General features: G+C 21.1%; 1 protein-coding gene across 1 annotated transcript in view; it reads left to right on the forward strand.

Moving 5' to 3' along the window:
- LOC117172560 (vacuolar protein sorting-associated protein 33A) overlaps positions 1-13,039 on the forward strand; it is a 48,758-nt gene that overhangs the window by 21,213 nt on the left and 14,506 nt on the right. Inside the window, exons 4-6 of the mRNA XM_033360618.1 lie at positions 936-1,056; positions 1,133-1,293; positions 11,958-12,509. Coding sequence (XP_033216509.1) covers positions 936-1,056; positions 1,133-1,293; positions 11,958-12,509 — 834 coding nt within the window. The remainder of the gene's footprint in view (positions 1-935; positions 1,057-1,132; positions 1,294-11,957; positions 12,510-13,039) is intronic.

The following is a 13,039-nucleotide window of genomic DNA, read 5'->3' on the forward strand; positions in this document are numbered from 1 at the left end:
AAAACCGGCCATACCAGCGTATCAAATAACCACATTCTCCTTCTCCAATTTTTTTGAACCTCCGTTTTCCTATTCCCCATATCTGTTTCATTACCCCTGCTGATTTTTTTATCCTTTCTCTTACATGAGCTGTATTGACTTCTGTTTGACTTCTTCTAACTTTATTCCTTTCCATCTCCCTGTCCATTCTTTCTTCCTTCCTCCTCCTTTTCTAAACCTCATTATCTTTTTCTTTTCTACATTTACATTCAGCTTTTTCCCATCTAAGTATTTCTCTAATCCTGTAATTAATCCCGCCATCCCTTCTTCATCCTCTGCCATCAACACTATGTCGTCTGCGTATGCCAGTGCATTTATCTTTTCCTTCCCTATCCTAACTCCTCCCCAACCCTTTTTCCTCATTTCTTCATCTTCGTAGGTTCAAAAGCATCTATTTGGTTAAAAATGCATTTTTTTAATCGTTTTTTTTTTAGTTGTTAAAACATAAATAATTATTTTTCTTTCAGAATTTATCTTTATAGTTCAAAATTAAACTTTTTTTTATTGAATATCCGTTAAAAATTAAACTATTTCTTTGAAAAATGATATTTTTTAGTTGAAAATTCAAATATTTGTTTAAAAATTCATAGTTTTTTTTTAGTTCAAAATTAATTTTTTTATTGAATATGTAACTTGAAAATTGATGTTTAGCTGAAAATTTGTCTTATTTGTATGGAAGCTTAATTTTTTTGCTAATATATATCTATAAATCTGGTTGAAAATGCAATATTTTACTTCAAATAATAGGATTTTAAAGGATTTCAAAAATGTTCAAGAAATTATGTTTTCAAAATTATTTATTTAATTAGTCAATCGTAAAAAAAAATCTTGAATTAGCTACACAAAAATCTGGAATGAATTTCGGATTATGAATTTAAAATTTTAATTTTTTTTAGCGACAGTTCAATTGCCGGCAGACAAATTCCACGATTCTGACGAATCACCGACCGTAATGTCCCTCGATAAAAAAGAACAGATAATTCTTAATTCCGGAGAAGAAATTTTCGCTGAAATTAGGTATCTGCCGATTTTAATTTGAATAGATTCTAAATTGAATCTAAGTTAATTTAATAAAAAAAAATTTTCTTTTCAGGGATAAAAACTTCAATGGCGTGGGGCCAGTTTTAAGTCGAAAGGCAAAAGTTATTTCGTCGCAATTTGATGAGAGGCATGGCGAAAAAAGTGTGCAAGAAATTAAACAATTTGTTGCAAGATTGCCGCACATGTTAGCAACGAAACAATCACTAGCGAAACGTAAATATAATTAAATAAATAATTTTATTCCTTATTTTCTACTCGTTTTTTGTTGTTGAAAATTGAACTATTTTCTTGAAAATTCCTTTTTATTCTGGCAATTTTTTTTTTTACTGAAAGTTCAATTTTGACATTTTTGGTTGAAAATTTATATTTTTTATGTTAAAAATTGAAATATTTCCTGTAAAATTGATCTGTTTTAGCTGCAAATTTAACGAAATATTTGTTCAATAATGTATTGATTTTGTGGAGAATTTATTTTTTTTAGGTTGAAGAACATCTATCTTGTTAAAAATTACAGTATTTTATTGAAAATTCATTTTTTTTAAATATCAACCATTATATATAATAATACAAATAATTATTTTTCGTAGAGAATTTATATTTTTATTTCAAAATTGAACTTTTCTTATTTAAAATCCGTCTAGATTTTAACTATTTGTTCGAAAATTGGTACTTTTTAGTTAAAAATTAATTTTTTTTATTGAATATGTAACTTGAAAATTTTACTATTTTGTTGAAAATTATAAAATTATTTTATATTTTTTATTGAAAATTAACATTTTTTCACGTTAACAATTTTAAAAAATCATTGATTTTATGGAAAATCCATCTTTTTATGTTGAAAAATAACTATTTTGTTAAAAAAAATTTCTTTTAAATATAAATCTTTAAACTTTTCGTTGAGAATTTATCTTTTTAGTTCAAAATTAAAATTTTTCATTGAAAATCCATTTAGAATTTACTTATTTATTTGAAAATTGATCTTTTTTAGTTGAAAATTAAACTATTCGTTTGAAAATTTATGTATTTTATTGAAAAGCATCTATTTGGTTAAAAATTCAGTTGTTTTATCTTTTTTTTTTAGTTATTAAAATATAAATCATTATTTTTCGTAGAGAATTTATCTTTTTAGTTCAAAATTAAATTTTTTTTATCGAAAATCCGTTTAGAGTTCAACTATTTATTTGAAAATTGGTCTTTTTTAGTTTAAAATTCAACTATTTTTTTGAAAATTGATCTTTTTTAGTTGTAAATTCAATAAATATTAGTTCAAGGATGTATTGATTTTTTCGAGAATTTATCTTTGTAGGTTGAAAAGCATTTATTTTGTTGAAAATTCAAGTATTTTATTCAAAATTCATTTTTGTTTTTGTTTAAATTAATTATTTTTAAATTAATTTTTGTATGTATACATAAATTTTCCATTTATGATTGAAAGTTGATCTTTTTCCGTTAAAAATTCAACTATTTGTTGGAAAATTGATCTTTTTTAATTGAAAATTCAACTATTTATATAAAAATTTATGAGTGTTGTTTTTTGTTCAAAATTAATTTTTGTTACCGAATATGTAACTTGAAAATTTATATTTAGCTGAAAATCTGTCTTCTTCGGATGGAATTTGATTGAAAATCCATTTTTAATTGGGAAAAATTTTTTGTTGAATATATAAAGTTTCCATTTATGGTTGAAAATTGATCTTTTTTAGTTGAAAATTCATGTTTGTTATTTTTATTTATTTATTTTTTGGTTCAAAATTAATTTTTTTCCTGTAATTTTAACTCTTATATATATTATTTTTCGAAAACTGGTATTTTTTCCATTTAAAAATTCAACTATTTCTTTAAAACGTGATTTCTTTAATTTAAACATTTGACTTTTTGTTTTAAAAATCCATCGTTTTATGTTAAAAAGTAACTTTTTTGTTAAAAATTGTTTTTTCAAAAATATAATTCTTTAAATTTTTCATTGAGAATTTAACTTTTTGCTTGCAAAATTAAACTGTTATTGAAAATTCGTTTTTATTTGCTCAAAAAATTTTTATTGAATGCATAAAGTTTCATTTACGGTTTAAAAATGATCTTTTTCCGTTAAAAGTTAAACTATTTCTTTGAAAATTGATCTTTTTTAGTTGAAAATTCAACTATTTGTTTGAAAATTCATGTATTTTATGGAAAATTCATCTTTGTAGATTGAAAAGCCTCTATTTGGTTAAAAATGCAGTTTTTTATCGTTTTTTTTAGTTGTTGAAATATAAATAATTATTTTTCGTTGAGAATTTATCTTTTCAGTTCAAAATTAATTTTTTTATTGAAAATCCGCTTAGAATTCAACTATTTGTTTTAAAATAGATCTTTTATAGTTGAATGTTTTTTCAAAATTAATTTTTTTTATTGAATATGTAACTTGAAAATTTATATTTAGCTGAAAATTTGTCTTCTTCGGCTCGAAAATTCATTAATTTGCTGGAATTTTATCTCTTTGATTGAAAATTTTACCATTTTGTTGAAAATTAATTTTTTTCTGAAATCTTTTATATTTTTTACTGAAAATGAACATTTTTTCATGTTAAAAATTCAACTATTTCTTTGAAAAATGATTTAAACATTCAACTATTTGTTTTAAAAAATCATTGATTTTGTGGGAAATCCATCTTTTTATGTTGAAAAGTAAATATTTTGTTTAAAAAAAAAATTTTAATATAAATCTTTCAACTTTTAGTTGTGAATTTATCTTTTTGGTTCAAAGATTTAACTGTTTTATTGAAAATTCGTTTTTATTTGGTCAACATTTTTTATTGAATATATAAAGTTTCCATTTATGGTTGAAAGATGATCTTTTTTCGTTAAAAATTCAACTATTTCTTTGAAAATTGGTCTTTTTTAGTTAAAAAATCCGTTTTTTTTTAGATGTTAAAATATAAATAATTATTTTATGTTGAGAATTTATCTTTTATAGTTCAAAATTAAACTTTTTTATTGAAGATCCGTTTAAAGTTTACCTATTTATTTGAAAATTGGTATTTTTTAGTTGAAAATTCAACTATTTGTTTGAAAATTGATATTTTTTAGTGAAAAATTCAACTATGTTTGAAAATTTATCTTTTTTAGTTGAAAATTCAACTATTTGTTTGAAAATGGATCTTTTTAATTTAAAATTTATTTATTTGTTCGAAAATTAATATTTTTTAGTTGAAAATTCAACTATTCGTTTGAAATTTCATGTATTTTATGGAGAATTCATCTTTTTGGGTTAAAAAGCATCTATTTGGTTAAAAATGCATTTTTTAAATCTTTTTTTTAGTTGTTAAAATATAAATAATTATTTTTTTTTGCGAATTGATCTTTTTAGTTCAAAATTAAACTTTTTTATTTAAAATCCGTTTAGAATTCAACTATTCATTTGAAAATTGATCTTTTTTATTTTAAAATTCAAGGTTTTTTTTAATTGATCTTTTTTAGTTGCAAATTCAACTATTCGTTTGAAATTTCATGTATTTTATGGAGAATTCATCTTTTTGGGTTAAAAAGCATCTATTTGGTTAAAAATTCATTTTTCTAATCGTTTTTTTAGTTGTTAAAATATAAATAATTATTTTTCTTTAAGAATTTATCTTATAGTTCAAAATTAAACTTTTTTTATTGAATATCCGTTAAAAATTAAACTGTTTCTTTGAAAAATGATCTTTTTTAGTTGAAAATTCAACTATTTGTTTAAAAATTCATAGTTTTTTTAGTTAAAAATTAATTTTTTAATTGAACATGTAACTTGAAAATTGATGTTTAGCTGAAAATTTGTCTTATGTGTATGGAAGCTTAATTTTTTGGCTAAAAGTTTATCTCTTTTGATTGAAAATTTTACCATTTTGTTATTTCTTTGACTCAAACATTCAACTATTTGTTTATAAAATCATTGATTTTGTGAAAAATTCATCTTCTTATGTTGAAAAGTAACTATTTTGTTAAAAATTCATTATTTTTAAAATATAATTCTTTAAATTTTTCGTTCAGAATTTATCTTTTTGGTTCCAAAATTAAACTGTTTGATTGAAAATTCGTCTTTACTTGGTCAACTATTTATTTGAAAATTCAACTATTTGTTTGAAAATTCATGTCTTTTTTCAAAATTATTTTTATTTTATTGAACATGTAACTTGAAAATTGATATTTTTCTATTAAAAGTTCAACCATTTCTTTAAAAGCGATTTCTTTTGTTTAAACATTCAATTATTTGTTTTAAAAATCCATCCTTTTATGTTGAAAAGTAATTATTTTGTTAGAAATTCTTTTTTTTTTAAATATATATCTTCAAATTTTTCGTTGAGAATTTATCTTTTTGGTTCAAAATAAACTGTTTTATTTAAAATCCGAATTTTTTTATTCAAACAAATTTTTTTTATCGAATGTATAAATTTTCCATTTATGGTTGAAAATTGATCTTTAGCTGACATTTTTTTGTTGTTGGAAAGTTCATAGTTCTATTGGTGGTTTATATCGTTGATTAAAAATTTGAACATTTTTTTGTTTGAAAATTTTTTTTTTATTGAAAATTTGACTTTTCCATTTTTATTCTGTAAATTGATTTTTTTCGGGTTAAAAATTTAACTGTTTCTTTCAAAATTCATATAATATTTTTCAATTTAAATTTCTTCTTTCTTGCTTAAAAATGCATCTATTTGGTTATTAGTCTTCGACTAATAATTTGAATATTTTATTGAAAATTCCTTTTTTTTCTGAAAATTTAACTTTTTCATCTTTGATTAAAAATAGAGATCTTTTCGTTTAAAATTCAACTAATTGTTTGAAAATTCATTTATTTTGTTGAAAATTCTTCTTTTTTTTTTGTCGAAAATTCATCGTTCTTGTTGATAATTTATCTTTTTCATTGCAAATATTAATATTTGGTTGAAAATTAGTTTTATTTGTTGAAAAATATTTCTTTTTCTCTTGAAATTTTAACATTTCTATTTTTCGGTAATAAATAATGTTTTTAAGTTAAAAATTTAACTACTTGTTTTGAAAGTTTATTTATTTTGTTGAAAAAATTTATTTTTAAGTGGAAAATTTATCGTTTTTGTTGAAAATTCTTCTCTTTTGGTAGAAATTTTAAAAGCACCAACTATTACTTTTTTTTTAGCTTTTGTTCAAAATTAATTTTTCTCTTTTTTTTTGTTTGTTAAAATATCACCTCTTACAATTTTGTTGATAATTAATATGTTTGTTCAACATTTAACTTTTTGTGTTGAAAATACAACTGTTTTCTAAAAAATTTATTTATTTTGCGTGAAAATTTAACTATTTGTTTGAAAATACAACTATTATTAGTTGAAGTGTAATCTTTTTTGTTTGAAAATTCGACCGTTTAGTAGAAAATTCATTTTCTAGGTTAATAATTAAACAACTTTGTTAAAAAATTCCATAATTTTTTGAAAAGCCATCTTTTTGGCGTTTTGTTAAAAATGGGACTTTTTAATTAAAAAGTCGTTTTTTATTCTTTTCAATCATTTTTTTATCAATAAATTAAACTTTTTTATTTTTGGTCAAAAATTTATTTTTTTCTAGTTGAAAATTCGATTTTTTTGTAGAAAATTTGTATTATTAATTGAAGGTTTTTTTTGTAAATAAATTCTTTTACTGAAAATTGAATAACTTTTTGTCTTCAATTGAAAATTCAGGAATTTTTATTTAGGATTCCTCCATTTTTGTAGAAATTTCATCTTTTTTATGAAAGTATCAACCATTACTCAACTAAAAATATATTATTTGTTATTTTAACAACAAAAGACGAATTTTTTATTAAAATTGATGTTGTTTAGTTGAACATTAAACTATTTCTTTGATAATTCATGTATTTTATTTATTTAATATTCTTGGATGAAAATTTCTTCTTTCTTGGTGAAAAATGTCACTATTTGGTTGAAAACCTTCTTTTTGTTTTGAAAATTCATATTTTCGGTTTCATAATTCAAATTTTTCAGAGACAATTTTATTGAAAATTATTTTTTTACTGAATGATTAATTGTTTAATTTTTTATTTATAATTGATCATTTTTCGTGGAAAATTTAACTAATTGTTTGAAAATTTATATATTTTGTTGAAAATTGGTCTTTTTTTTATCAAAAATCCATTGTTCTTGTTGATAATTTATAATTTTGATTAAAATTTTTAATAGTTTGTTGAAAATTAGATTATTGGTTGAAAATAATTTTTTCTCCCGAAAATTTACGATTTTTCTTCGAAAATTGATTTTTTTTAGTTGAAAAATCATGTCTTTGATTGAAAATTTGAACAGTTGATTAAAAATTAGTTTTTTTAAAATTAATTTTCTTACTGAAAATTCTAATTTTTCATTTTGGATTAAAAATTAATCTCTTCTTATTAAAATGCAAATTATTTTATGAAAATTCATTTATTTTGTTGGAAATTCGTCTTTTTTGGTTGAAAATTCATCGTTTTCGTAAATAATTTTTTTGAAAATGTTAATATTTTGTTGAAAAATTAGTTTTTTTCTGTATTGAAAATTTCATCTTTGCTTGAAAATGTATCGTTATTAGTTAAAAATTCATGTCTTTGACGGAAAATTTTAACATTTGATTAAAAATTTGTTTTTTTTTAATTAATTTTTTACTAAAAATTTTATTTTCTCATTTTTTACTCAAAATTGATCTCTTGTATTTAAAAATGCAAATAATTGCTTGAAAAGTCATGTATTTTGTTGGAAATTCGTCTTTTTTTATTAAAAATTCATCGCTCTTGTTAAAAATTTATCTTTATGTTTGCAAATTTTAATATTTTATTGAAAAATTGTTCATATAATTAATTTTTTTAACTGAAAATTAAATTCTTTATTTACGATTAAAAATTGCTTTCATTTAATTGAAAATGCAAATAATTGTTTGAAAATTCATGTATTTTGTTGAAAATTCGAATTTTTTGGTTGAAAATTCATCGTTCTTTTTAATAGTTTTTTTTTTATTGAAAATGTCAATATTTGGTTGAAAATTAGTTTTTTTTTTCAATTTTGCTTGAAAATGTATCGTTATCAGTTGAAAATTCATGTCTTTGACGGAAAATTACAATATTTTATTGAAAATTCGTTTTTCTTAAGTTAATTTTTATACTGAAAATTTAACTTTTTTATTTTTTATTTATAATGGATCTGTTTTCGTTGAAAATGCAATCAAGTGTCTACAAAATTAATATATTTTGTTAAAAATTTGTCTTTTTTGGTCAAAAGTTCATCGTTCTTGTTCATAATTTATAATTGGCATTAAAAATTGTAATGCTTTGTTAAAAATTAGTTTTATTGGTTGAATATTATTTTTTCTTCAGAAAATTATTTTTCATTTTGCCTTGAAAATTGATTTTTTTTTGTTTGAAAATTGGAATATTTGAATAAAAAATCGTTTTTTTTACAATCAAGTTTTATTGAAAATTAAAATTTTATATTATAAAATATAAAATATAATAAATAAATAAATAATAATAAAATAAATAATAAAAAAATAAAATATAAAAATTTTAAATAAAATTTTAAAATAAAACTGAAAATTAAACTTTTCATTTTTGATTTATAATTGATCACTTTTCTTTGAAAATTCAACTAATTCTTTAAAATATCATGAATTTTGTTGAAAATTCGTCTTTTTTGGTCGAAAATTCATTGTTCTTGTTGATAATTTATCATTTTGATTAACATTTTTTATACGTATTTGAAATTTTTTTTTCTTCTGAAAATTAATATTTCTCCTTGGAAATTGATATTTTTATTTGAAAATTCGTCTTTGATTGAATATTTCATTGAACATTCGTTGTTTTTTCAAATGTCTTCATGTCTTTTTTCGTTGTTCTTCTTTTAAATTAATTTTTGTACTGCAGATTTAACTTTTTCATTTACGATTTATAATTAATCTCTTTTTGTAGAAAATTCGTTTTTTTTTGTCGAAAATTCGTTGTTTTTGTTGATAATTTATCATTTCGATTAATATTTTTAATACATTATTGAAAATTAGTTTTATTGGTTGAAAATGATTTTTTCATCCGAAAATCAAAATTTCTACTTGGAAATTGATTTTTTTTATTTAAAAATTCGTCTTTGATCAAAAGTTTAAATATTTTATTGAAAATTGGTTGTTTTATTCAAATAATTTGTATACTGAAAGCTTAACTTTTTTTATTTATGATTAAAATTGATCTCTTTTCGTTAAAAATGCAAATAATTATTTAAAAACTCATATATTTTGTTGAAAATTCGTCTTTTTTTTTGTCGAGAATTAGTCATTCTTGTTGATAATTTTTATTAATATTGAAAATTTTAATATTCAGTTGAAAATTAGTTTTTTTTCCAATGAAAATTAAAATTGTTATTTTTGCTTGAAAATTCGTTTTTTTTTAAAATAATTTTTATATTGAAAGTTTAAATTTTTCATTTTTGATTTAGATTGAAACTCTTTTTGTTGAAAATTCAATTAATTGTATTAAAATTCATAAAATAAGTGACCGATTCAAATTCATTTCTCGAATTTCCAACAAAAGTTGAATTTTCAACTAAAAAAAAGATCCGTTTTCAAATAAATAGTTAAATTTTGGACAAAAAATGCTCAATTTTTAAAGAAATAGTTGAAGTCTTAACGGGAAAAGATCAACTTTTAACAAAAAATGGAAAATTAAAATTTCAGTACAAAAAAATAATAATTTTTAACAAAATGGTCACTGTGATTTAAAATAGATGTATAAGTTTTTTTTTTGAAATAATTAAAAATTACAGACACGACGATATCGGTGATGATAAAATAAGTGACTTTTTTATTTATGATCAAAATTGATCTCTTTTCGTTAAAAATGCAAATAATTATTTAAAAACTCATATATTTTGTTGAAAATTTTTCTTTTTTTTTGTCGAGAATTAGTCATTCTTGTTGATAATTTTTATTAATATTGAAAATTTTAATATTCAGTTGAAAATTAGTTTTTTTTCCAATGAAAATTAAAATTGTTATTTTTGCTTGAAAATTCGTTTTTTCTTAAAATAATTTTTATATTGAAAGTTTAAATTTTTCATTTTCGATTTAGATTGAAACTCTTTTTGTTGAAAATTCAATTAATTGTACGAAAATTCATAAAATAAGTGACCGATTCAAATTCATTTCTCGAATTTCCAAGAAAAGTTGAATTTTTAACTAAAAAAAAGATCCATTTTCAAATAAATAGTTGAAATTTCTACTAAAAATGCTCAATTTTCAAAGAAATAGTTAAAGTCTTAACGGAGAAAGATCAACTTTTAATAAAAAATTGGGAAATTTAAGTTTTCATAAAAAAATTAATTTAAAATTAATTAATTTAAACAAAAATTAATTTTCAATAAAATACTTGAATTTTCAATAAAATAAATGCTCTTCAACGTACAAAGATAAATTCTCGAAAAAATTAATACATTCTTGAACAAATATTTATTTAATTTGCAACTAAAAAGATCATTTTTCAAAAAAAGAGTTGAATTTTAAACTAAAAAAAGACCAATTTTCAAATAAGTAATTGAACTCTAAACGAATTTCCGATAAAAAAATTTAATTTTGAACGAAAAAGATAAATTCTCATGGGAAAATAATGATTTATATTTTAAAAACTAAAAAAACGATAAAAAACTGAATTTTTAACCAAATAGATGATTTTCAACCTACAAAGATGAATTTTCCATAAAATACATAAATTTTCAAACGAATAGTTCAATTTTCAAACAAATGGTTGAATTTTAAATGAAAAAAGATCCATTTTCAAACAAATAGTTGAATTTTCAACTTAAAAAGTTCAATTTTCAACCTAGTAGTTGAACTTTCAACTAAAAAATACCAATTTTCAAATAAATAGGTAAATTTTTATTGATTCTGATTTAAAATAGATGTATAAGTTTTTTTTGTTGAAATAATTAAAAATTACGGACACGACGATAGCGGAGACGATAAAAGAAGTGACTTTTTTATTTATGATTAAAAATTATCTCTTTTCGTTGAAAATGCAAGTAATTGTTTGAAAATTACATTATTTTGTTGAAAATTCTTCATTTTTTTTATTGAGAAGTAGTCATTCTTGTTGATAATTTTTATTAACATTGAAATTTTTAATATTCAGTTGAAAATTAGTTTTTTTTCCAAGGAAAATTAACATTTTTATTTTTGCTTGAAAATTCGTTTTTTTAACATAATTTTTATATTGAAAGTTTAACTTTTTCATTTTTCGACTTAGATTTCAACTCTTTTTGTTGAAAATTCAACTAATTGTATGAAAATTCATAAAATAAGTGATAAAATAATTGATAAAATAAGTTTTTCGAATTTCCAACAAAAGTTGAATTTTAAACTAAAAAAAAAGATCCGTTTTCAAATTAATAGTTGAATTTTCGACAAAATAAATGATTTTCAACCTACAAAGATAAATTATCGAAAAAATTAATACATTCTTGAACAAATATTTATTGAATTTGCAAACTAAAAAAGATCAATTTTCAAAAAAATAGTTGAACTCTAAACGGATTTTCGATAAAAAAATTTTATTTTGAACTAAAAAGATAAATTCTCAAGGAGAAATAATTATTTATATTTTAAAAACTAAAAAAATGATTTAAAAAACTGAACTTTTACCCAAATAGATGCTTTTTAACCTACAAACATGAATTTTCCATAAAATACATAAATTTTCAAACGAATAGTTCAATTTTCAAACAAATGGTTGAATTTCAAATGAAAAAAGATCCATTTTCAAACAAATAGTTGAATTTTCAACTAAAAAATACCAATTTTCAAAAAAATAGGTAAATTTTTATTTATTCTGATTTAAAATATATGTATAAGTTTTTTTTTTTTTTTGAAATAATTAAAAATTACAGACACGACGATAGCGGAGATGATAAAAGAAGTGACAGACTCGAATTCATTTCTCGAATCTCTCCAGGTGGAACAAGAATTGCTAAACTGCATCGACACCGACAAACCAAATTCCTTCATAGAAGATTTGATTGCTCAACAAGCCCCACTTTCCTCAATTCTGAGACTTCTTTGTATCCAATCTCTCACAAATTCGGGCCTGAAATCGAAAGTTCTCGATTACTATAAAAGAGAAATTATCCAGACTTACGGATATCAGCATCTTCCGACTCTATTGAATTTGGAAAAAGCTGGTTTTTTGAAATTGCAACAGTCGAATCGGCAGTATACGGTGTTGAGGAAAGCTTTGAAACTCACGGTCGAGGACGAGAGTGAAATTACACCGAAGGATATTAGCTACGTGCATTCAATTTACGCTCCTCTGAGTGTCAGACTTGCAGAAAAATTGGTCCAGGGAGGCTGGGAAGGAATTACGGATTTCCTGGGTCTCTTACCGGGACCTACTATTGAAAATGGTTCTACGAATTCAAATCCGACCGGCAGAACCGAGAGGAGTTGGTTTTTTTTTTCGTTTTAGTTTTGAGATTTATCAGATTTTAGATCACTTTAAAAGATTTTATTGAAATTTTTAAGATTTTGATAATTTTCCGAGGATTTTCTCAAATATTTACAGAAGAATTTCAAAGATTTTAGAAAGAGTTCAAAGATTTTAAAAGATTTCAGAAGATTTCACGATGGTTTTATAAATTTTAGGGATTTCACCAAAAATGTTCAAACACGCAAAGATTTTGCAAAAATTTGAGAAACATTTTAAGGATTTTTAAAATTGTTTAGAACAATTTTAAGATTTAAAAAGTTTCAAAAGATTGACCAACAAATTTTCAAAAACTTGCAAAAATTTCAGAAGCATTTTAGGAATTCTGAAATGTTTTAAAATCATTTTCAGATTTTCAAAGATTTTACGAAAATTTCAAAGATTCTGAACGATTTTTTTTTTATTTCAGAAATTTGGTATAAAAAATTTTAAGAACTTTCAAGGATTTTGCTAAAGTTTGAGAAAATTTTTTAAGATTTTACATAATTT

Source organism: Belonocnema kinseyi, chromosome 5, assembly GCF_010883055.1.
Source record: "Belonocnema kinseyi isolate 2016_QV_RU_SX_M_011 chromosome 5, B_treatae_v1, whole genome shotgun sequence".
NCBI classification, from domain to species: domain Eukaryota; kingdom Metazoa; phylum Arthropoda; class Insecta; order Hymenoptera; family Cynipidae; genus Belonocnema; species Belonocnema kinseyi.